This window comes from Rhinolophus sinicus, chromosome 2, assembly GCF_057876585.1.
Source record: "Rhinolophus sinicus isolate RSI-liver-muscle chromosome 2, RSI-T2T, whole genome shotgun sequence".
In the NCBI taxonomy this organism is placed as follows: Eukaryota; Metazoa; Chordata; class Mammalia; order Chiroptera; family Rhinolophidae; genus Rhinolophus; species Rhinolophus sinicus.
Window position 1 is genome coordinate 141769759 of NC_142502.1, and position 25975 is coordinate 141795733.

The window sequence follows — 25975 nt, forward strand, 5'->3', positions numbered from 1 at the left end:
AGAAGACATTTTTCTCCTTTATATGTACTTTCTTAATTATTCCACACTTGGTTATTTTACAATTTATTTTCCTCCAATAGAAATTGGAATCCTGGGTAGATGCTGAGCAACCTGTCTTTTGGGCTTCAAATGTTTTTCGAATGGAATTGACAGTTTGTACATTCCTTCGTCACATTTTATCATTGAGGGAAATGTCTGTCACTCCGGGGCTCAGACCCATGTGGATTTAACTATTAATTTGCCTGAAAGGTCCTGAGCTTGAATTCTAAGCTAAAGAAGTGCAGACATAACATCTATACCTATACTCTAAATATCCACTTTGAAAAGTGACATGTTCATTCCATCAGGAATAATTGATTGCCCATGTTAGGAAGCCATAATAACACTTCTAATTCTTTGCAGACCACCGTGTACAAATATGCAGATTGCATAATGAAAATTCCCAGGAGTGACAGTCGCTTAGACTCCAATGTGAATACTGGCCCCTGGAGTTGAGCAGTGTACATCCTGCTCAACTGTAATAGCAGCCCTTCAGTAGGAAATTTATTTTCCCCTAATGTAAATAGTTTTCTGTATCCTTAATAGTTAATGGCCATTTATGGACTCTTTGGCTTGCCTGAACATTATAATCAAGGCCCTATAAATTAAAAATTAGTGACATAGGTTTAAGGAATAGGAAGATATATGCTGTCTATATATGGACAGCCTTACCTTTATTCCCTAAGCCTTATTTTTATTTTCCTCATATTGTTATTATTCCCTAGAAGAGTGACTTTGTTAAAAAAAAAAAATCATAGTCATTGGGATGACTTGAGAGATTAAAAATTGTATTATCCTCCATAAATGAAAGTGGGTTGTATAAAAGGAGAATCAATGGGAGGCAAAACATCAGAGTTATCACACCAATAAGAAAATACACATGGTCATGTTTAATTCAAAACATAAAGTGTACTCCATATTAATAAATACTTTTAATACTGAATTGTAGAAAAACGACGGTGCATGTTCTAAGAAGACAGTTTACTAAAGAATCAGAGAAAAGGTAATCTTTTACCTGTAGACAATTGATAAAAACAATCTGGGAGTAAGAACAGCCTCATGAATATCATGTGGAATTGAGGGAGGGAAAGAGGAGAGCTGATAAAATCAGGAAGAATTTTCTACTTTCCTTTCCTCACTTGGGCCTTCAAATTAAAAATCTAAAATTTGAAAATACACCTTCATACACACAGCTGGTTTCTTTCTCTAATCTTTTGGATTGGAATCACTAGTCGGTGGACACAGTCAAAAGCTATAAACAGGTACCCAGTTTGAATATTACTCATATTACTCTGATTGGTAATGGTTTCATGAGGCTCCTTGGAGGTCAAGCAGGAGCTGCCACAGTTTATGCTTAAAGCTCAGGCTGTATGATTAGGTGGAGAATTGAAGGTACTGAACAATGCTGACGGCCTCCTCCTCTAGCTCTGTCTAAACTTAAGTCCTTTCAGGGATCTTTGTATAAACCTATCATCCAATCTGCCCGCCTGTGGTGCAGCCCCTGCACCCTCTGGAGCTGGGACTGAGGAGACATGTTAGGCCAGGCAGGCTCCCAGGCCTCTCATTCATGGAGAAAATCTATTAAGGAAACCCAATGGCCACTTTTCTCTGCAAACACTCAAATGAAACAATCTCAAAGATTTGGAGTTCTTCGTCCTAATTATAACAAATGATAGAGAGAACTGCTTCAGAAAGGGACAAAGGTCAACCCTTCTCAGATCAGCCTCAAGTGGGAGCGGAAAATGCCTGCCCTAGGTGCCTTCAAGGCATGGAAAAGATCCTTCCTTGGTTACTCCTTGCTTCCTCAGGTCTTTTCTCAGAAGACATTACTTTCCAGGCTATAGTAAGTAAAAGAAGGCCTCAACCCAAAAGCCACCACTGCAGCTCTGGCTCTCAGGAAGTTTCTGGATAGAGTGAGGAAGGAAGAAGCGAGGTCTCCTTTCTGATCATTTTGATACATGATCTCGTAGCCAAGGGAAAGTCAAGGCAGTGAAAGAGAATGAAAGACATTTATGCCTAGTCCTCTTAGGACAGAATGGGACAATTTTACGGGAAGTGCTGTCTCCGGTTCTGAAGGCCAAGATTTAGCCAAGAAAAGACACCAGTTGGATGACTGTGGACACTTTCATTTCCATGGGCGTTAGAAGCACAGGGCTTTGGGTTTAAGCTAGAGAGGACCTCAGGGATCTCACTTCTTCATTTTCCAGAAGAGGAAGGAATCTGAGGCCTGGCGAGATTAAGCAGTGTACCCAGGCCACACAGCTTGTTATACCTGCTTCGGGGACTCGGAGAGTGGCAGAGGCTTTAGTGAGCCATGTGGTTGGTGCAGGTGAACATCATGTGGCATGTGGCTAGTTATGTTCAGAACCCCCGCAGACAAAAATTTCCCACCCCTGGGCCCTTTCTTGTTGCTCTGTAACCAGAAGTGAACAGATCCTGGACCGAGCTTATCCGTGGGGTTCCCTCAGGAGGGTGATGAGGAGCTTCAGGTGTGTCCTCACTTCCCAGTCCGAGAGGCCACCTGGATGGCTTTGATCCACTCGGTGCGCTCCTTGGGGGTGGCCGCTTGCAAGAAATAATGCACTTCATCGGCCGTGATGATCTCAAAGAGGTTCTCTTCTTCACTCTTCCTGCCTGGAGAGAGAGAAAGTGAGTGACAGGGCACGTGGGCACCAGAAAGGCCACCTAGTTCACCCTCCTTCAGCAAGGAATGAAATCCCTAGTTTTTGAATGTTTAAGAAAATTATGTGGTTTTCAAACTTACCATCACTGTGTGTGTGTGTGTGTGTGTGTGTGTGTGTGTGTGTGTGTGTGTTTAAAAAATAAGTGAAACCCTCATGGAGAAACATTTTCTTTCATAATTTACATGCAAACTAAACTTCTCACTTTTGCATACCAATAATGTTTAATGAGTAACCTCTAATAGTCTTTACTGAGTATCTTTCCTCTGCTCATAATATAAACCAAGGGCTGACCTTAATATATTTTTAAATGGATGGATAGATAGATAGATAGATAGATAGATAGATAGATAGATAGATAGATAGATAGACAGATGATAGATGGATGACAGATGATAACCGGACCCACAGCCAGTACCATCATTACAGGCTGGACTTGTTTTTATCAAGGGCTAAGTTACAGTCTCTGCTGAAAGACTGAAATGCAATAGAGTGGCCAATACTATGACAAGCATTAAAACATTCACCTCAAATCAAAAAGCAACATGTTCCCTACCCCAAGACTAAAGCATAATTCTGTGGGGAGAGGGGAGTGAGAAGGCCTAGGGGAGTAAAAATCTAGACTTCTGCAGCTGTAATGTTTACCTGTCAGTCTCGATAACATCATAAACCCAAAAGGACAAGGCGAAACCAGGCCATGGGTGTCTGAACTACATCTCCACAGTGATACCACTCTTCCCCACACCTACGAAGTCAGTTTACACCAGTGTGGTTATTCCATGCACCAAATCATAGACCTGTGATCTGGGACCCAGGGGAAATCGGGAGCAACCTCCTCATTCTCAGTGAAGGAGCTCAGACCTGGATTAGTTAGGCGATTCCCCCAAGGCCATGCTGCTGACCAACTATAATGCAGGCACACCACACCACCTCACTGCACAAATGTTCCTTTTGTTGTGGGAGATTTCCTGGATGGACTGCAAAAGCCTCCTGTTAAGGAATGTTATGCCTCAATTACAGTTGTGAGGAGGTAACAAGTCTCTCCAATTAATCCAGTTCTGATATGAATGGCTTTTCTCAGCATTTCTCAAAGATTTACCTAAGGCATCCACAAAACCACTCCAACTCCCGAAGGCCCAGAGAGCCAGGACAGCAGTGGGGAGAGATCAGCAATTGGTCTCTCTCAGGTTTTGAGACAGAAATTCATTCGTGCTTATGCCTGGTTAATTGAATGAGTGATTGCTGTGGACTCAGGGTGCTCAAGTATGGGAAGGGAGCCTGAGCAGACACACCTCTCTCAGACAATAATTCATTCTTACCATCTGAGTTGCTCTCCACTGAAGTCACCACACAGCCTCGCAAGCGAACCGCTCCCAGAGGATCCTCCCCCTAGAGAAGAGAGGAGTCCTTGGTTATGATTCCAAAACACAATGTATGGCTCTACCTGATCCTGTTGGTACAAAAGCGACACAGACTCACTCTGGCATAGATGAGGGCCCCAAATAGGTAAGAGCAGAAGGGGATTAAAGGAAGCCCCTTTCAGATCCTCCCCTACCCCACCTTCCCCGGGGAGGCAGAATGAGGAGACACAAGTCAATCCAAACCTCAGATCTGGAGGAAAGTGGCAGGAGACATGGAGAATCTGAATCACCATGTCCCGCAAGAGAAGAGCTGCATGTTTCCAGAGCTCTTTGGCTCAGTGCCACTGACACAATAGTATAACCCTCATGGGAGAGAATCAAACAGCTCTGCACTGGAAGCAGAGGCTGAGGAGCCAAGCCAGACGGAGCTGTCTTTACACTTTAGAGTTGGCTCATTTTATTGCGGAGAAAGCCCTCCTGTGAATACTCAAAAGCCCATATGGCTAGACTTAAACAAGTGCTTTCATCCAAGTTGTCCTAGAAGAGAAATTATCACTTTTTTGCCTATTAAACCAAGAGCAATGTGTTGAACTGGCTGAGTTCCTCTGAAAATATCGGACTGGGCAAACAAACAAAAATGATGTTGAGTTGACTAAATAAATGACCATAGAGTGATATTTTCTTCCATCCCTGAGATTACGCTGGCCTCAAAGCCTAAGATCTCAAATCTTTGCCATAAGAAGATGTAGGAAAAGGTAGAGGCAGGTGGGATAAAAAGAAATGGGAGGATGAACAGGAAAAGGGGACATCAACAGAGCAGAAAGGAGAACAGGAAGTCCCACAAACAGATGCAGTCGAGGCTTTTGGTGGCATGGTTTTATCAACCACAGGATCTTACCCCAGCAGGGTCATAGTAGTGCAGATATGCAGGGTCTTCTCTCAGAATGAACTTCCGCACTTTCCAGTTTTTCCTCCTATGCCCCTATATCCAGGATCAACATAAGAAAAGGAATGATGAATTCTTAGCATCTCTCTGTACACATAATACCTACATAATAAGTTTTTACTGAATTGAAAAAAGAAAGAAAAAAGATGAACTACTAACTTCAGGAGAACCAGGCCCTAACCTAGCTCTTTGTCAGGGAGATAGCACTAGGGCCAATGAACAATTTGGACGTTATTAAATTATACATTAAATTATTTCTATGATTGACTTCCAGCTTGGTATCATATAAGACAGTACTGTGCACAATGTATTATGTTAGGTAATGTGGAGGCTACACAGAGATTTAAGTCATGGCCCTACTCTTCTAAGAGTTTATAACCTGTGTGGAAATACACAACAGCTAATGTCCGAATTAAATAATTGGTATAGATAATGGATTTCAAAGGAATGAAACAATTGTGGATTTAGGTATTTTTAGATGTTATAAAGAAAGCTTTATAAAGACCTACACTTATCCACGTGGGACACACAGGAGTTAGATGAGTGAGAAAGAGGTCAATGAGAAAGACCACCGACAACAAAAAAGCCACAGTGAGAATGCACAAGGCATATTCAGACACTGATGAATGAAACCAGTCTGACAAGAAGGCTGGGTTCATGAGGAAGAGCAGAGGCAACGTCAGAAAAGTAGAAGAGATTTTAGTAGAAATGAAAGGTGGGGTTGTCACTGATGGTTTTTGAGTTGGAAGTGGAAAGAATACAATCACATTTTAGGAAGATGAATGTGGTGACAACATACAGCATAAACCAGCTGGCTCGGTTAACCAGGGCGAAGATAATAAGGCAAAAAAGGAGGTCATTAGGAAACGATTTCAACAATCCAGACATAAAATTATCAGGGACTACCACCAGATAGCAGCAAAGGAAATGGGAAGGAATCGTTACTGTGCCAGACGCAATGAAAACGAATAGGACTTGGCCTTTTCCAAGACAATTAAATACTGACACTGTCTAGACTGTGGATTTTGAGGGCAGGATTGGTGTCTTGATTGTCTTTGGTCCTCCAATGCCCAGAACTGTGCCTGGCACACGGAAGCTGCTTCGTATCTGCTCATAATTGCCCTGCATTGCCCAATTATTTCAATTACCTTATAGCACTTTTTTTTTTTAATGTCATGGTAAACTTGATTTGATGATTTCCCACAGAAAATTCAAATGACTTAAGTAACTCCAGAAGCCAAAAAATATTAGATTAAAAGATGTATGCTTTCTATCTTGCCAAAATGAAGAATACTGTTATTTCTAAAGCACCACATATTGACAAACATGTATATGACTTTTCCAATATTTGTCATTGTACTTGTATAGAAAAGCAATGAAACACTCATCATTTCAGCAAACAGTGCTTCCTTCATAATGCCAGGTCAGAGGAGTTTAAGGAGAACTTTCAAGAATGTGTCTAAGTTATTTGGCTGAGCATTTGATCAAGGGGTTCATCTCCAAAGAGCCTTTTACTTGCCTGAGGGATGGAGCCAGGATCCATGTATAGTCATATGTAAGAATAGAGACTATTTCTACCTGCAATATCACATCCAGAAAGGCTTTTGCAAAGCATCAACTTCTAAAATTATTTTTATGAATTCCTGCTATTTGCCTTTTAATGCCGCCCATAAAATGTAGATACTAAAGTTTCTGCCCCACACCCATTTCCTCCTGACCTGCAGACACACATGGTATGTCATGCAATCACTGGGTGAATACCAAGTTCTCATAATCAATGGAAGAGGAAGGTAACAGGAGGATGTAAAATCAGCCTACACTGGCCAACCACCACGTTCCCTTTAAGCCGTAACTGGCATCACAATGTGATGCACTGAAGAGTTTGATGTCAGTAAGGGGTATCTGGCCATCTTACATTTAATGAGTATTTCCTGAGGGATCTTAAGGAATGAATGCATGCCTGAGGTTTCCAAGAATTGTTGCTGGTCTGTCAAAGTCATCTACTTATATTTGATTTAAATCACGGCACAAATGTTTATTGCCTATTATAGACCAAGAAGAATGCTAAACTCTGCAGCAGATATGAGAAATATACATATAACACATTGTCCTTCCCCACCAAAGAATCTAGATGTAGTTGAAAAACCAAATACTTCATTCATTGTCATAATAGAATGAATTATATAAAAAAGGATTATATTGAATATAATCAAGTATCATTTATCCTCAAACTTGCTACGTCCCCCAAGTAGAATTATTTCCTCTGGGATGAGAGAAGTGGGGAGAAGAAAGGGGAAGGGGTGGGGACCAATCTCCAGTTGGACACAGCTACTTCCCACCTGTAGGGTGTGGAACACAGGTGTCTTTTTTCATGATAAGCTTCCTACACAGGTTAACTGTGGCTAACTCTCAGCAGTAGACACAGGGTGGTTTAGTTTTGTGGCATCTAAAGAGGGCATTTTTAAAAATTCCCTCAGATGACTCTGATATGAACCAGGGTTATAAAGCACTAAGCTAAAAGATTGGGAAATTCAAGGGGGCTGAATAAAAGAGGTTTTTGTTTCCTCCCTCATCTTTTCCCCGAAAAAGTGAAAGGAAAGAATATTCTAAAAGAACAAAATTCCTGAATGCACATACATTTCCATTTCCTTTGAATTCTATGACTATTTAAACAGTGGTATCTTGATCATAGGAATAATCAGCTTTCAAGAAAAAGGCTTTGTGGTTCTCAACCTTGGTCACACATCAAAATCGCTTGGGGAGCTATAACATTCAATGACTCTGCTATAATTGTTCTAGAGTGCAATTTTAACAGATCCCTGGAGAATTAAAATGTACACCAACTGGGCTAGCTCAGGCTAAATTGTAACTATCAAAAGTCAAGTAAAGGAAGGCATAAGAAAACACAGAAGCAAGCCTACTTCTAGTCCCTGTTACCTTCAACACACACTCAGGTACCAATTAATTACCCTCAGCTAACTTTTGAACAGCCAGGGTCTCCTTTGGAGTGCTTTGCTCAGACATGACGCCATGCCAGTCCAGACTTTGTTCACCCTGTTTCAACCTTCATGTTCAGTTTTCTCAGGGCTCTACTCTAGACTAGAGCTTGTCAGATCAACTAATGTAAGAAAAGTTATAAATGGCTGATAACAATATATAATTATAGAAGGAATCAACAACATAAGAAAATGAAATTCCCTCCCAAGCTACTCTTAACAGCTACCTTCCAGCATCTGCAATCAAGAGGCAGGAATGTAGGAAGGCTTGGCAGAACCAACGAGGAAGCCAGCAATGTGCAAACTCTGCCCATGGGCAACTGCCAGAGCCTTGCCTATATAAGGCTGGCCCTGCTCCTATGCTTTTCCTTTAATCTAATCAGTGGTCACCCTGCCATAAAAGTTATTAGAATACGCTGTGAATTTTTTCTAAATCCTTACTATATTAATTCTTAGGACCCTATTCTCTCAAGACCTGATGTTAAGGTAAATTTTCCACACTAATGCCCACTTCTCCTAGTGAAACTCAAAATTCATACCTATACCTAATCTCAAGTAGCCCAAATTCCTTTTTTAAATGTAAATATATGCTTAATGTTGGTTCTCTCTTTTTCACCTTGAAAGTTCATGAGGTAAGTTAAATCTCTCAGTCCCAAGGGGCCTATAGACAGAGCATGAAAATCTCCTTACAGTGACCAGGCTCTCTCTGTTATATACTGAGCAGTGCCTTTAAGACAGCTCACAGCACAAACAAAAAGGCAAATCCTTGGCCTCATAAAGCAGCTTTGGTTTCTGTGACACCATGTGCTGGTATCAGTTTGCTTCACCCTGAATATTCCCATATCTTTCTGCTGCTTCTTCCTCTACCAGGTGCTGACTCTAGCTTCCTCACTCAGTTCCAGCCCCCGTATTTTCTTACCTCTTGGCATCTCATGCCTTGGCACCTGGTAACTAACTACAGCTCTTCAGCTCACTCTAGCCCTTGCCTCCCAGACTGACAGTTGCTTGTACCTGTGGATACCTGGTAATTGCACATGACTTCCTCCCAGAACTGAGTCCATACCCTCCAACTAGATTTGACCTTTGTTTGCTTCTGCTTCTGCAGAGTTAGCCTCAGGCATGCCATGGATTTGGTCTCATCATGTACTATCCACAATCTGGAATGGCACTTCCTTGTTCTCAACGGTATATAATGTTCCTTTTTTGGATATGGGCTATTCCTGTTTTCCAGTTACTTTGTAGGGAGGAGGGATAGGCAAATGGAAGGATTTTTATTATGAAATATCTCTGCCTTTTGCATAGCATCTCTTAACAGGTGATTTCCTCCAGCTAATTTAAAGGTCAATACTTTTCTTGAAACATCTATTTTTCCCATGATATTGATAAAAGAGAAGTTTCCTTTTTTCAAAGTCTATCTTCTACCCTGCCTGCCTCAATCCTCCTGACCTAATGCCACTTTGATCATCTACTTAGCTATTTGTCCATCTTTCACTCTGTGGGTTACATTTGCTAGTTGATTATTAGCCAAATGAAATCACCATTTGGTGATTAGAAATAAAAAGGACCTGGTGAGGGGGAAAGGTTAAAAGGGAATAGTGGTGGCCACTCACCTGTTTCAGTAAACATCCCTGCTTGATAATGACCCCTCTGAATTCTTCTTTCAGAATGACATCATCATCACTGGAATTCTCTTCGCAGAAGAACCCACTGTCTGGCTATGAGCAAAGAAACAGCAAGTTTACTGTACCAGTCTTAGGTGTATTGCTACTTATACTATCTCCTACTTGCTCAGCCCTCTGCCTACTTCTTCTCCTCTCCTTATGGTTCATATCCTAACCTGAACTTTAAAGGCTATTCTTGGTAAGCTCATTTCTCCTCCCTTTTTATTTTGTTTCTAGACACTCTTCTTCTCTTGTTTCCTCTCATGTGATCTTGTCAATGTCCTTTCATTTTCTTGGGTCCCCCAAAATATATTCCAAGTCTAGCTAAGCATATTTCTTCCTTCAAAGCCTTCCTTCTCTTGGGACCTGATAACCACGTCCTTGAAAGTAGAGTTGACTAATTTATAAGACACGTCACAACATGATCTTAATTGTGACATCTGCCACTCATCCCCTTCCACCTTGAGAAGACCAAGAAGGAACTGGAACTTGCTCAACTATAAGCAAGTAATGAATAATGCAGAGGAAGAGGAGCCACTGTGATGGGTATTTTTGGAATCCCATATTTAAATGGTTACAAACAACCAAATTAGAAATCTAAAAAAAATACTGAGAGTGGAACTTCCCCCAAAGTGATATGAAACTCAGGGACAGTCATATCATTTGTGTGAAAAGGTTGGTTCTCTTAAGTAGCTTCCTAACTTTTGTGCTGTGACCCCAAACAGAAATAAAACTGTCAAAATCCCCCTAGAAATCCACAGTGGCAGGATTTCTGAAATGGCCCAAGATTAGTTCCGTGTTATGTAATATAGTGTTTTCCAATCTGTGGCAAACATAAGGTGATAGGTATACAAGATGATTCAGGCAGGGGATGTGGATGAAAATATTTTGTATTAAACATTTTTAACGTATATTTGAAAAAATACAACGTGCATATTATGATTTTTATGGATCTCCCTCTAGAAAGAAAGCTCTGTGATGGCTGCAATTTCTGCATATGGTGGGGTTTTTTTTGTTTGTTTTTTAACTGCTGTATCTTTTTTGTGTAGATGAGTGCCCAGCATGCACTAGAGCCTACTAGGTTTTTATAAATGAATTATTGCTTAGAATAAGGATAGACATAGTAAAATTTTAAGAGTCCACTTAAAGAAAACTATAGCTTTATAGTTTGCTTTGTAGTAAAGTAAACAATAGTTTCCTTTAAACTGATTCGCTTGAATGTGGCAGACATTGAGGAGGGGGAGAGCTGTCAAGTCAGGAATAGCTAAGAACTCTCTATAGGGCTGGGTCTTTGTTTACCATATGTGCACATGAACTGAAATCACCCCCTAGAACCTGCCCAGGGCAGTCCTTATTACGGGAAGAGTAGACAGGTAGCTTTTCTCGCTTACAAAGTAGTAGAAGGCATCAGGGTTGTCCAGGAAAGGATTGTCCGCCGTTCCGTCCACTGCGCTCTTGGACAGATCTCCAGCGGGCTGCAGGTACCCTTCATTGAGCAGTGACGAGGCAATCACGAGACCCTCCTGGCGGTTCCGAACAGACTGATTGGAAATCAGCCAGTCGATGACACAGTTTCCTGGATGGAACCACCAGAGGAAAGGTTAATTCTCCTAATGAAAGAACAAACCACTGACAGTCCCATCTGGAGAGCTCTAGAGCACACATGGGTCTGACTTGTCACATTGTCCCTGTTACTCCAAGAAAGAAAAATAAAATCAATGGTATAGGCACCTGGAAACAAAAGAACCAAATAAAGGTTTAGGGGGGAAAAAATTTCCATGTTCTTTAAGGAGCAATGAATGCATGCATCAAAGAAATAGTTTTTACTAACCCACTCATTTATTCTATTAACAAACATTTACTGAGCACCTAGTAGGTGCTAATTACTGCAGTGGGTATTGGAGGGACTCACTCAGGGAATCTAAAAAGGAGAGATGGGTGATAAGTAATGGTTGTAACAACTGCTGTGCTATGGGTCAATACAGTGGAGCTACTGGGTCAAATCCGCAGGAATATGTGGAAGCGGGGGGAGGGAGCTGTGAGGGCACTGTCAGGAAAAGCTTTATGGAGGAAGTGACACTGGGCCCAGGTTCCAAAAATGAGTAGATGTTTGCCAAGCACATGAGACAGAGGCTGAGAGGAACCAGTACAGGCTGAAGGGGCAGCAGTGTGAAAAGACACACACATGCCTGAAGCAGCCCACTTGGAGGGCAGGGGGAGGATTTGGTGGCAAGAAGGCAAAAGGAGACAAGAGTGAGGCAAAAGGAGGGCACAGAGTGAGCAGGGAGAGCTTTGGTAGCACATCAAGAAATTTGGCAGTGAGGGACCTTTGCAAGTTTTTAATCAGGAAATAACATGGTTTGTTGTGTATGTCCTAAATTAAAATGTGATGATAACACTTGTAATGAATGTCACACGTTTTTTGCAGTGTCTAGCAGGGAACTTGAGAAGTCATTTAATCAACTTTCTGCCTCAAGAGAGGATTGCAAAGAGAATAAAATAAAACTGACCCATCAATTGGATTATTAGCAGGCTACAACAAAGCTTTGTATTAAAAACAATGTATTCTTTCTTTACAAATATAATCAACCAGGGAGCCAACATAACAGGCAGCGAATCCCAGGTCATCCAAGAGAGTGGTAGGATATGCCATCCTTGAAACAGGAGTGAGAACAGATGTTTAGTGAGCCTCCCATGAATTTCATATGTGAAAGGTTTTTGCCGATTTCCCTTTCTCTAGAAGGATAAACTAATTAATACTGCACTTCTACTTTTAATCTTCACAGAGACCCCATAAAAGAGATAAGGCAGTAACTGCAGATCGCATTTTAAGAATGAGAAAATTAAGGCTCAGAGAGTTTAGGTGACCTTAGGCCTGAATTACACCTGCAATGGGCTTTCAGTTAAGTGTTGTAACCCCAGATTTCACACTTGTTCAGCTAAGCGTGCTGAAGTCTAGTCTCCCGATATTCAAGGTCCTTCACCACATGTCAGCAGTGCCTGGGTTCCAGTCTCTGCTCTACACCACTTGACTCTTACATGAAGGCTTGACCCCACCTGAATTTCTAGAATCCACCCTGACCTTCGATGGGAAGGACTTCAGAAGTTCCAGCCCAGTACTCTGGGACTCAGTAACATGTTACACAGGAAGTAAGTCTGGCTTGGTCCTTGTGCCCAGATCTACATCAGGCATCCCATCCCCACCCCCTGCCTTGTTCCCTTTGTCCAAGGCTCTGTCTTGGTGACCTCATCCTGCTAGAGTTAGGGCTCTGCCTTGCTCTTGCCAGTTTTCCTTACCACTGCCCAGGGCTAGTATCTTGATTCCAAATCTTAGCCCCGTCTTTTCTGATGTTCATGGGCTACTGCCTTAATGCCTTAATGCCCTGATGCTGCATTCCCATGGGATTCTACCCTGTTACCCCAGCTCACTACCTCTCCACTATTTTCATGTATTATCTATTGACTGGATTCGACATCTGTTGTCCCTTCTCAGAGTTTTCCTCCCTTGACCTCTCCTGTCACTGTAAGTAAGCTATGCCTGGCATTAGACAAACCTAGTTCCATACTATACGTCCCATTTTGCCCCCTAACGAACGACCAGCCCTACTAGGCTGGTCCTTTTCTTTTCCTGCATGAATGTCCCACAACCTTGCCTCCCCATCCTCTGTTCAGCCTCCTCGTCAGAATTCCTTCCCACAAATACTTAATGAGACTCTCACTAACTTTCACGGTCAAACTCAGGCACCACCTTCTGTTCATCCCAATAACCCCCTAAGCTCTTCTGAACTCACAGAAGTGACTGTGCAAATTTGTGACCTCTTAACTGTACACCACATTGAGAGCTGGCGTCATATACGTAGTACGTAGTTGTAACGTGTGCCAGGCGCTGTTCTAAGCACATTACAGCAAGCCTATAAAGTACACGTGCTATGACTATCCCCATTTTATAAGCAAGGAAACTGAAGCACAGAGAGGCTAAGTTATTGGACTGAGGTTTTACAGCTAACATGTTGCAGAGCCAGGATTTGAACTAAGGCAGTCTGGCTCCAAAATACGTTTATAACCATTACATCATCTCCCTAAACTCCGAACACTTAATGCCTGACCTTGTGCAGCCTCAGACATCACTATTGTCACTTAAGTTTTACATTGCATATTGTGATTCCTGTTCATCATTTCATTCAACTCTGTGTCTATTTTAACATAAGGGTATTTATCGGGGGGGGGGGGGCAGGAATGACGCTTTGATTAGAATTTCCAAAACTATATCTTGGACAACAAAGTTCTATTCTATTCTTTCTGTTTCCACGCTGGGGACATTCAATTCTCATGCTCACTAGCCTGCAATTCTATGACTCCGCCCACCCGCCATGCTCCACACCCCACACCCCACACATAAGGCTAAGCCAGAACTCTGGATCACCTTCCCCAGCTGCCCCCTTTCAGACTTGCAAGATCTTTTACCTGTGAAGCAGTGATTAAAAATCTTCTTGTCCTTCTCTAGGTTTAGTTCTTTTATTCCTTTTTCGGTGTCTTTCATGGACAGATACAAAGCACTGCACAGAGATGGAAAAAGACAGATGAGTCATTTCAGAATGGAAAGGCCTCTCCGCGAGTCCACCTTGGAAAGGCAGGCCATGAGCACAATGTTCGCCCTCCCCAGGTGGCCCCTGCGCCTCATCTCCACTAGATCTTAAGTAACTAAAGGGCAGAGTTATTTGCGTGACTCAGTGGCCTGCACAGCATTCAACAAGATGTACTAGGAAGGTCATTATTACTTCTTAAATTCATTAAGCTCTTTGTTGATTTAACTCCTAGTACCTGAGTTGCCCCCAGTTAGGTGGCAAATATTAAAGGTTCTCAGGGCCAACTTTCCATACGCATTCTAGATCTTTAATTTTCCTCAATCCTCATGTTCCAGTTCTTTAAGTGTCCTTCAAGAGACCATCTGGTGTAGGCATTTGCCTCCAAGAAAGTGAACATTGTGGGTAAACTTATCTCTTATTCTAAGAAGTGTAAGAGACAAGACAAAATAGTGAGAAAGTCTCATTTTTTGTCCTTGAAGTAATACACTGAAGTGAACCTGATCTGAGAAATTGTAAACAACCAAACAGAAAGCCATTTTCGTGCATCCTGTGGCTCCAAGTAGCACAAGCATTATTGCCACTCAGCTCTCATGACCAGAAATGTGGTCACTTAACAACCCCAGGCAGCATCTGTAGCTAGACCAGGTGCTTCCTCTGGGGTATTTACCAAAAAGCTTCCCTGGTGAGAAAAGCTTTTACCAAACTCAATGAACAAACTTTCTCAAACTCCTGTGACATTACAAGTCCTGTGTTAGGCTTGTGGAAGGGGGTTTTTTCAGTCCCCCTCAGGAGCCCCCTGCCCCCTATTATATAAACAGAATCTTTGTTGGGCATTTTAAAGCAGCCAATATGGAATTCTTCTTGGTATGTCTCCTGTTTCAGGGTATGCTCAACATAAAAACAAAACCATCAGGAAGCAGAGACTCCCAGAGAAAAGGGCTCATGTGATAGGAGGTGTGAAATGTGCAGGAAGGAAGGAACCCTATTCCCAACCCCTCTCAGGGACAGAATTTAGCTGTGAGCCTCTAACAACCTTTAGACAACAACCATCCCTGCAATTCCAAGCCAGCCAACGTCAGAGGATGTTAAACCAGGTCAGGGCATAAATGGCTTCCACCCAGGATGGGTATTCACCTTGCTGGTTCATGCTGATTGTGTGAATGTGTGCTTTGAACTTGAAACTTCACGTACTTGGTTGCATAGCCCCTGCTTTTTCCTCCCTCCCTAGGGATCCTGAAGCTTTCTTTCAAGACTAGCTTGTTATGGCTGCTTCCTAAGTACAATAAGTTTTCTCTATCTCTCTCATTATCTCTCTGGCTCTCTTTCTCTCTCTGCCAAGGTTTCCCAAAATGAGAGAATGTATACTCTATTAGATTCCTCTCTTCAGCTGCTAGGCTTTGGGGAAACCATGATCACTCTTTCAGATTCAGGTAAACGTCTTAGTACACCAAGTACCGGTATCAACCTGGAAGAGTGATTACAACCTTCAGAGATGACCAAAGCAAACCTTGGAGCAGGGTCTGATGTGAGATTTCATCAAAAGGAGGGGGAAAGAGAAAGGGGTGAAAGGAAGCAAACAGAGAAAAATCACCCTAAGTCAACGGTTTCTGGCAGTCGAATGGATCTCCTGGTGGATTTTCTAGCAAACTTCTGGCCTCCTTCAATGCATTTAATAGCCTTCTTGATGTCCCGAATCCAGCAGTCTCTCTCTTCTAGGAAGGCTGCCTGGAAGAAGTGGTCCTGCTGTTTGGTCGTAGTGATCTTAAACACAAACTAAAAATCGAAACACATCCCATTAGGAATAATTCCTTTCAAGGGGCTCAGGCCCCTTACAAAGCACAGCAGTTGATCCCACCCTGTTCTGGAAGTGCTTGGCCAAGAGAGACCCAAATGCCCATGGTGGAGTGTGGGTGCTGGTGAGAGGGACTGGCCCAGGGGAACCATTCACCCTGTGGGCCTTGCACAGGCTCACAGGTCAGTGCCTGACAAGGCATTCATTGCGGCTCATCTTATCAACTCACCATCCTTTTGCCGAAGTCCTGACAAGGGCTAGTCAGAGCACTTCCTTTCAGGGGGATCATTCCTTTGGGGCTGTTGTCACTCTTCTTCTTATAGAATTCAATTCCATCTTCTAACAATACAACCCACATGGGTTTCCAGGTGTTGAACACACTCCCCTGTAATGACAACAAAAAGAGCCATGTAACACTATTTTCTAAAACTGTTCTATAGATGGAGTAGGACTTGGTAAAAAGGCTAGTGCTGGCCAGTGTGGATGCAGGTGACCCATGTTTGTGTGACCAGGGTGCTAGGAAAGCAGCTTTCAGGGGAGAAGGGGACAGCAATTCTTCTGGAACTTAAATGGCTTATAAGATAAACTGTACACACATCTATAATCAGCCCATACGCCTCTCATGGGCCACTACCAAGGGAATATAGTATGAACCTCAACTCTCCTTGCGTATTTCAGGCTGGCTTTCTGGGGCTTATTTTCTGCTCCCAAACCTGTTCATTATATTCAGTTCAACTCAGGGATGACAAATAGATTCCATCTCAGGTGCCAACTCAGACTGAATAGTAGCTGATACCTGAGGCTGGACTCATCGGCAGAGTCTCATGATCCAATAGCTACCATGTTTCCCCGAAAATAAGACAGGGTCTTATATTAATTTTTGTTCCATTAGGGCTTATTTTCAGGGGATGTCTTATTTATTCAAATACAGTCATGTCATCTTCTTCTGGAATCTCATCATAATGTACTACATGCATCCGTCTGGCTGATGATCTTAAATGGGGCTTATTTTCGGGGTAGGTCCTATTTTCGGGGAAACACGGTATGTTTACCATGGGCGTGGAGGCTATACATAGATTGTGGCATGCTAGCTGTAGTAACTTTCATTCTGTGGTCTAATCATATTTTTATCTGAAAGTAAATGTCAAGAAGAAACTCAACAGCCTTGTATGCCAGACTGAGTTGTACAAAAATCCTTTGCAAAGTGGTCTTTTATGTCAGAGTGTTGGTCTCCATGTCGATACAGCTTTTAGGAAAACATTTACTGAAAAAGTTTTCAGTTGGGGTTAATGTCAACTGCCCCTATAGCAATAAATTAACCATTCTGCCTAGATCAAGGAAGTCTCTCTTTCTTGTCTAGATTTTGGCAGGGCTTTGGAAAAAGGAAGAAAACAGGGTTCTTTGCCTCTCATCATTGGACCCATGAGATTACCCTGTCATGACTACTGCAAAATAGAATTATCATCCAGTTCCCAGCAAATTCTGCTGCTTATCTTAAAATACGAAAGAGCCTATATATAAAAGTCCAGTTACCCAAAAGGAAGTCTATTTATGCAAAGATAAATACTTGTGGGACTATCATCTTGCTTGTCCAAGTGTTTCCTTTCATTTAGTTACTAAAAACAAATATTTTTTAAATTAAAACACACTATCTCTTTTCTGCACAGGCAGAATAACTATCCATACTACCACTAGGTTATTTCCCCGTTTTTAAAAAATGGGCAAGGTCAGACATTATGCCAACACATGAAATAGTTTCAATTAAATATCTTTCTGTTCTACATCTATCTGAGAGGAACTCATATCCAGAACTGAAAGAGCTCCTGCAAATAAATAAGAAAAATACAAACAATCTATTTTTTAAATGGGCGAAAGACTGCAAGAGACGTTTCATTCAAGAGGTTATCTAGAAAGCCAATGAGAAAGGGTTCAACATCATTATTCATCATAAAAATGCAGATTAAAACCAGTGAGATACCTCTGCACACCCATTAGAATACCTATAATTTAAAAAGATTGAGAAGCGCAAGACTAGGCAAGGATGATAACAGGAACGCCCACACCAGCAGGAGTGCAAAATGGTACATGAAATGGGAAAACTGGAGAATGTCCTAATTCTTAGAAGATATACGTTGAAGTATTTAGGAGTAAGGTAGCATGATGTCTGAAAGTTATTCTCAAATATTTCAGCATAAAAATATATGTGTTTATTTATACAGAAATATAGAGATAGGGAGTGATGAAGCAAATATGGCCAGTCGTTCACAATTGGTTAGTCTAGGTAAAGAGTTTACAGATAGTCATACTGTTTTCCCATTTCTCTGTGGGTTTGAAATTTTTCAAAATAATTGGGAAAAATCAATAAATAGATGAACAACACATGACACTACTATGTACTAAGTTTGGGATATAATTTTAGGGAAATATAGAGACAAGTCTATTTAATAAAAAATTAAAATAACTGAAAATTACAAATGGTGGCTAAAATGCCTTTCGAATCTAAAATTTTATATTCTACCTCAGGCCTATCAAAGATTAATAACTGCCACAATCACTCAGGGCTTTTGACCTTGGAATTGGGATAAACTGGGAGAGGTCAGCCAGAACTGCATTCCTTCCTTAGACAATTAAAGTAAAGCTACTCCAGAGCCAACTGTTTGAAAGGTATTTGTGCTTTCCTAATTCAAATGTAGCCTCAGGGAGCTGTCACCTCACTTAGAGGAGGATACGTCATTTGGGATTCAGGGTCTTTATGTGCATTTAGGAGACTGATACTCTGTAAAACAAAAGAAATCAGACTGCTTATAAAATGGAAAATTTTCTTCCAGATTTGGTAGCGGTTAGTTAAGGCAAGATGATGGAATTATGGGTGATCTCTCTCTCCCCAGCCATTGCTGCAGCCACCAGTTTCTCACTGCAGTAATCTGGTAGCACCTCCTCTCAGTGATCCCTACATTTGTCACTTTCTCTCCCCAACCCTCCTTGTACTTACCCAAGAGCAAACCTGGAAGTGTGATCATGGAATGTCCAGGGCTAAGTACACCTGACCAACACATGTGGAACTGGAACTAGAATCCAGGCCTCCTGATTCCCAATTTTATGCTCTTTCTATGTCCCCTCAGATGCCATCATTATTTTGGTTCTTGCATAATTCTGGAATCTAAATCAATTTTTCCAGGCAACCTAGCTACCTCTATATATAAGCTCATAAAAATCACATGATTATGATTTTATATAATCATAAAATATAAGGTTTTAATAATATATATGTATATATGCAGAGCATCTGTCTGTTTTTTCCCAATATAGACCCAAACTTATCCAATTATTTGTCACAACAGGTGTGTTTTAGATGCTGAGTCAGATTTATTAAAGGTTCCCAGTGAATAACTGTTCATCATCAGGGAACTAGTACAATTTAGTGCATAAGTGTCTGACATTGCATGACAGCAAAAGAAGATATCTTAAAGGACCAGATATATCACCATATAAAAACTTGAATTTCAGTACATTTAAAAAAACCTGCAAATAAAAATATGTGGAAATTTGTAATATATTATTATATAATTAAAGGTTAATATCCTTAATATTTTTTTTAAAAAATCTTTAGAATCAATAAGAAATACAAACATTGCCAATTTTCTAAGTGGGCAAACAATATAAACCAGCCATTTCAAAAGAAAAATGCTCAGGCCCAATAAACATAAAAATGTACTGCTTCGACAGCCTTCAAAGAAATGCATATTAAAATTAAATAAGATATAATCCTTTTCTTTAATAAGACTTTTTGTAAGATTTATAACATGTATTAATTGGTGAAGATTTGGGGAAATGGGCATAATAAAAGGAGCTCTATGAGTCACCAGTTTGATGTGGGCTGTCAAAAAAAACTGAAGTCATTGTAGGCTACATAAATAGAAGCATAAGATCTAAAGTGAGGAAAGTAATAGTCTCACTTTAAATGGAGCATAACCAATAGGCGACCGCGGACCCTGGAGCTGGATGGTCCAGGCTCAAATCCCAGCTCTGTCACGTCCCAGCAATGTGACCTTGAGCAGGTTTTTATACCTCATTGTCAACATCTGGCAAATGGGGATAACATGACCATCCATTTCTTAGGGTTATGGAGAGATTAAGTAACCCAGGTAAATTGCTTAGGGCAGTGTCTAGAATATAGTCAGCACTCAATCAGTACCACCTATTCCCTGTAATTCTGTGCTTATCAGGTGTACTTGGAGAATGATATTGAGTTCAGGAAACCTCAAAGCTGCTGATAAGCCAGAGCCTGTTCAAAAGAGATAAGATGGCATCTCTCTTGGGAAATAGTTGAAGGAATTGGCTAGGTTTTAGTCCAAAAAGAGACAGGCAGAGTAGATAAGGACTGTCCTCAAAGGTGTGAAATATTGTCATAGATTGAAGTCCCAATCTATGGATGTTTTAGAAAAAAACAGTTCGCTGCATAACTTAAGGGAGAAAGTTAAATTAGTGAGCTCCCTGACTCAAGAGGCATTCAAACATACTTGGTAACAGAATAGCGGGTAAAAAGCAGGCCACAGATGGGAAGTTCAATTAAATAGTTATTTCAATACTTAACATTTCTTTCAACTCTCAGATTCTACATATTTATTCCCCAAAGCCTGTTGACCCTACTATTCTTTAGGTTTCAATTTCCAGATTTCCCTGCCAACTCTTGCCTTTCACCAGTAAGCCAAAAATAAATAAATCTTAAAAACATATTTAACATCATCATCTAAACATGAATACCCCACTGGGAATTTTTTTAATGCATTAAAAATTGCTATAATATGGACCCCTGATTCCTTGGGTCCTATGAGTCTATTTTAGGCAAGTTTCTTTCCTGGAGACAAATTAATTCAGTAAAGAATGATAGCGCAGCTGCTATGCTACAGACACTGGCCTGGGTATTGGGATGTAAAAACGAATAAGATAATCTCTGCTCTCAAATGGTTGAGTCTCACAGGGTGGGGAAGACAGTGACCCTATTCAGCAGCTCCAGTTCAGTGTGATGAGTGCATGGAGTGGATCATGCCTTCCTGTGTCTGTACAGCTACACTGAAGGAAGCCACAGCTCACTACTGACGGTTGGAGCAACTTTATTTTAGTGTTTACAACCCACACCACCTTTAACTTCTCCTTTCCCTCAAACTTCTCTTTTCGGATGTTGACGTATAGCTGGAATTTAAAGGAAAATTGCATTACGGGCAAAAGTACGTATCTAACTAAAGCAGAACTGTGAGTTAGTATCATCCATTCTCCCACACTCATGGGGCGTGTATTTTGAGCTGGGTGCTGCATTAAATTAAGTCCTTACTTCCACTGCATCATAAATCATTTCTTCTAGTTTTCCAGCCTGACCCATGAAATCCCTTGTATAACATCACAGATAAATGGTCATCCGGTGCTTATTTAAATTCTTTGAAGGCAGGGAAACAAATCTACTCAGTAGTATGTTCTTTACATTAATAAAAACTTCCAGGTTGGATAATTTCACAATAAAAACATACTAGGTAAGAAATAGAGAAATGGCACTGAATGTTTAACAGCCTGATTTCTGGCATCTTAGGAATTTAGGTTCAAATCTCAGCTTTACCTCATCTGTGCTGTGTGACTGTAGGCAAGTTACTTAATTTTTCCAAACATTAGTCTCCTCACCTGTAAAACGAAGAGAATATTCTATCTATTTCCCACTGTTATAAAGATTAAATAATATACTTAAAGGGCTTAACACCAAGACTAGCATGTAGCAGGTGATCAAATGTAGTTACTACATCAACAGCTAAGATTAACAGCTTTGTAGGGCAATTCTATAAAATTCTTCTGGCATAAGGCTCTTCTGGATACCATGCATCACAGCAACAGTGTTGTGAAAAAGAAAATCACTGCAAGACAAGCCCATGAGGGCCACATGTAACGTGGTTAGGATCTGTGACACTGGGGCCACACTGCTAGGTTCCAGTCCAGCTCTGCCACTTAACAGCTGTGTGACTCTAGGGGAGTCTGTTTCCCTCCCTGCACCTTAGTGTTCTCATCTGTCCAGTAAGGCTAATAGTTGTACCCACTTTGCAGGGTGCTTATAAGTACCACGTGCATTAATGCAGTACATGCTTAGATCTATCCCTGCTGAGAGGTAAGCACCACAGGTGTTAGCTTATTATGACGATGGTGAATCAATGGGTGCAAATCGCTGGGGATTATTTCATGATATTGTGTCTGGAAGTCAAAGTAGCCATGTGAAAGAAGTCCTGGGCCGAGAACCCTGACTCTGGTTCCCTTTTGCACCCCAGACTCTCCTCCTTCTACCACAGCTCTCTGCAGGCCTTTTTATTTCCTGCCCAAGCCACTTGTGCTTGGGCACCCTGGCCCCTGTGCTTTCTCCCAGCCTTAGAGGACACCTGAATCTCTGAGCCACTTTTTGGGTCAGTCCTGCTGCGTGAAGTGCCTCTTGGACTTGTCAAACTGTCAAAAACAGTTTGCTTCATAAACCTCTAGGAATGAGGTTGGTTTGGGACATGACTTGGTGGAGTCCAGGTTATTGATTGTGTAACCTCTTCCTCTCTCTTTCTGAAGCTCTGATTATCACCCTATCCAAATCTGTACTATGTTTGCAAGGACCCCCAACAGATGTTTATGTTTATTGGCTGGCAGTAATCCCTAATCAGAGAGAAAAGGAAGTTGAGGTCACAACACCAAATCTTACGCATAACACCATTTGTCCAGGCCCCATTCTGACTTTGGTAAGTTCATCTGTCTCTCTTTTGCCAGTGTGGGTAAGCCTGCCTTTCAGAATGCTGCATAGAATCAACGAGACAGTGGGCTTTGCTGTTCCACAAGCCGGGGTTTGAATCCCAGGTCATCCTCTGCCCAGTTGCTTGACTGTGGGCATGTCATTCTGAGCCTCCGTTTTCTCATCTGTCAGTTGGGGATAAGGATACTACTGCATAGGGAGGTTAGGATTGAATGAGATCATGCTCTTGTAGCCACTGGTTGCTACATGGTAGACGCATCAAAAATGGCAAGACTCTGAGCAAAGAATGCTGGGTCTTATTTAGAATGAAAAAGTTGCAAAATGACAGAATCGTGTATTTTTCCTCTTTCTCTTAACTATACTTTCTATTTAAAGGTTTTAGACATGAGGCAATGGAGGAAACATTAATTATGAAATGTGGACAGTCATCTTTCCCAGAAGAAAAGCAGAAACATTTTAGAGTCCATGTCATTGACTCCTGACCTCAAGATTTCTGACGTGACAACATCCTTGGACCAGAATTTTTTAATGTTGCATTTTTTTTCCACCCAAGACGTCTTTATCTCCAATAAAATTACTTCATAAAACAAGAATAAGGAGAAAGATATTCTTTATTACCACCCAGGTATTTGAAACTGCATAAGAAAAAATGGTAAATGGAGGGAGATTTATATATTATTGCCTGTCATGCTCTAACATCAAAAACCATAGTCAAGGATTCTCACAGATTTGTCAGAGAAAGATTTTCTTGGTCTTTTCTTCACTACTAATTTGGCAACCAACCCAGGAACCAGTATATATCCCCATGAAAATCTAGGAGAGGACACCTGTCTGTTGAAGTGTATATCAACACCGATACTAATAATCATTGTCACTTATGTAGCACTTACTGTGTGCTAGGTTCCAAACATTTATAGTTTTTAACCCACATATCTGAAGTATCTGAAAGAAACTTAACATCTAAAGAAGTTAAGAATTTCAGCACCTTACTGGGAAATTCTGGTTTCAGGTGCAGTTCTGAAGCCAACAAAGGGAATATGCAGCCAACCAAGCATTTCTTTAAAACGACAAATTAAGGAATCTTAATATAGTAAAACAAAGAGTGTTCAAAAGTTCCTAGAGAAAAATGCAAAAATTACGGAAGATGTAAATGGAAGACATGAAAATTACGGAAAATGAAAATTGTGGAAATATCAATATAAAATTTCACCATGTTTTTTTCTAGGTACATTTTCTAGATTGGCTTGTACAAGCCATTATCTGAAAGAATTACTCTAACTGAGTAAAGACTCTTTATTAATTTAAGTCTTGACAACCCTAACTTTTTTCTAGTGGGGCAGCCTCACTTATTAGAGATTTACTCTTCTAAAATTTTAAATAATGTATAGAGTGTAAAATATGCATACACAAATTTAATAACAGCAATTTTATTACAAGATGTTTAAATTGCTTAAGAAAAAGAGAACTTTGCAGAAAATGTTTCCTTTCACCTACTCTTCTCAGGACACTAGCCCAAGTGATCAGGAAAGAAATACATACATCGACCAATAAATATTATTGGTTCTCAAAAAGAGTATTGGTGCCCATTGCAAAGAATCTACATATGCCTCTGCGTACATATGTGTGTGCTTTTCAAAGGATGTTTCAAAATATGGCCAACTAGAGAGAATATCAGCTCAGGGCTCATTTATTCTCCAGCATCCCCTCGTACTCTTCACTACCATATGTGCATTACAAACCTTAACTTAGATTAAATTTACTCTAAGAAAACCCTGGTGTTCCAGATAGAGCTCAATGCCACAAGTCAGGAACCTGGGACTCAAGAGAGTGGGTTTCTGCTCCCAATTCTGTCACAGCCATGTGACCTTGGACACATGAGAGCTTCCGGCTCTCAATTTCCTCTTCTGTTAATGAGGGAATGAGGCCAGATGATCTAAGGTTCCTTCCAGCTTTAAATCAAGACAGAATCAGGCAGCAATAGGTGCTGTTTAATCTCCCCATACATAGAACATTTGGGATAAAATGCCACACCAACGAACAGCCTAACACAGAGTCACAGTACGCATTCATTCAATTAAAAAGCTGGGCATCTGAAGGAATATACTGAATTTAGTTCATTTCTGACATGCTTTGCTCCCTTGGATCAATGTGAGTGTACTGAGTTACATAGGTGTTGCCCACAGGATGCTCACAACACGCTGTGTGTGAACTCAACATCCTGGGGAGTTTAATAGTGACATGGCACACACCCACCATCATAAGAAAAAACAACAGCGCTAACAAAATTCAATTTCCTGATGATGCAACAGTGAGACAAAGCACTTCTGAGTGCACTTGTGTCCCTATTTTCCAATCTTTAAATTGGTGCATCTACCTACTACCTTTATGGCACATTACATAAATTCACTAAGACTCATGAAGAAAGAGCTTTCAGCCCAGTAAAAAAAGATAAAGTTTTTAAATGCACCAATTCTTAGAAGAAAGCCTAAGAAACAAGCCACGATTATGGTATTATTGTATCAACTCATCTTTAATCATTTTCTTCTTTTTCCCCTTGAAAAAAAAAGGGGGAGTGAAACTTAAATAACAAATGAATAGTCTCTCCCAGTAACCTCTACAGCAGGAGAGTTTGAGTCTTCTATCACAACAGGCATGTGAGGCTCTTGAAAAGGGTGATGTAAATCTTGAGGGATTTTGCTTAGGCCTCCTCCACCTTCCAGACCCTGCAGCCTGGTGTTCTCAGTCCGAGGTGATCAAGCTGTGCCGACACCTGAGCTATAGCTCAGCTTTAAAAACCAGGATGCCGTGGAACCTATACTGGCTTCCTCTGAACATTCTACATGCTGCAGTGTTCTCCTGGTTCGCCCTTTAAACATTAGGTTCAGCATGAAACATTCCTAAAATGAGTAGGTAGAGAGTGCAAAGCTGGACTCCAACCCTCCCCAGTCCTATCTCCAGTGACACCCTTGTAGGTGGCACTTCTACTTACCCTTTTCACAAGGTAGCCCTCCCTGATCCGCTTTGGTTCCATGTCAGATGGACAAACACACGGCCAGGTCCACTTTCAGGCAAGTCCTCTCAGAAGCTCAGCCTCCTCTGAGAGCAGAGGCAGTTGTGGGCTGCTTTTCTATAGTGAGGTCCCTTTCA

General features: G+C 41.1%; 1 protein-coding gene across 1 annotated transcript; it reads right to left on the bottom strand.

The window, feature by feature from the left end:
• Positions 1 to 908: 908 nt before the first annotated feature.
• PLEK (pleckstrin) lies at positions 909 to 25975 on the bottom strand. Its single transcript, XM_019718277.3, has 9 exons — positions 25818 to 25975; positions 16292 to 16447; positions 15862 to 16043; positions 14149 to 14240; positions 11076 to 11260; positions 9634 to 9738; positions 4980 to 5063; positions 4040 to 4109; positions 909 to 2673 (listed from the first exon to the last, which is right to left on the bottom strand). The coding sequence occupies exons 1-9, from the start codon at positions 25857 to 25859 to the stop codon at positions 2537 to 2539; spliced, it is 1053 nt and encodes a 350-aa protein (XP_019573836.1). The 5' UTR covers positions 25860 to 25975; the 3' UTR covers positions 909 to 2536.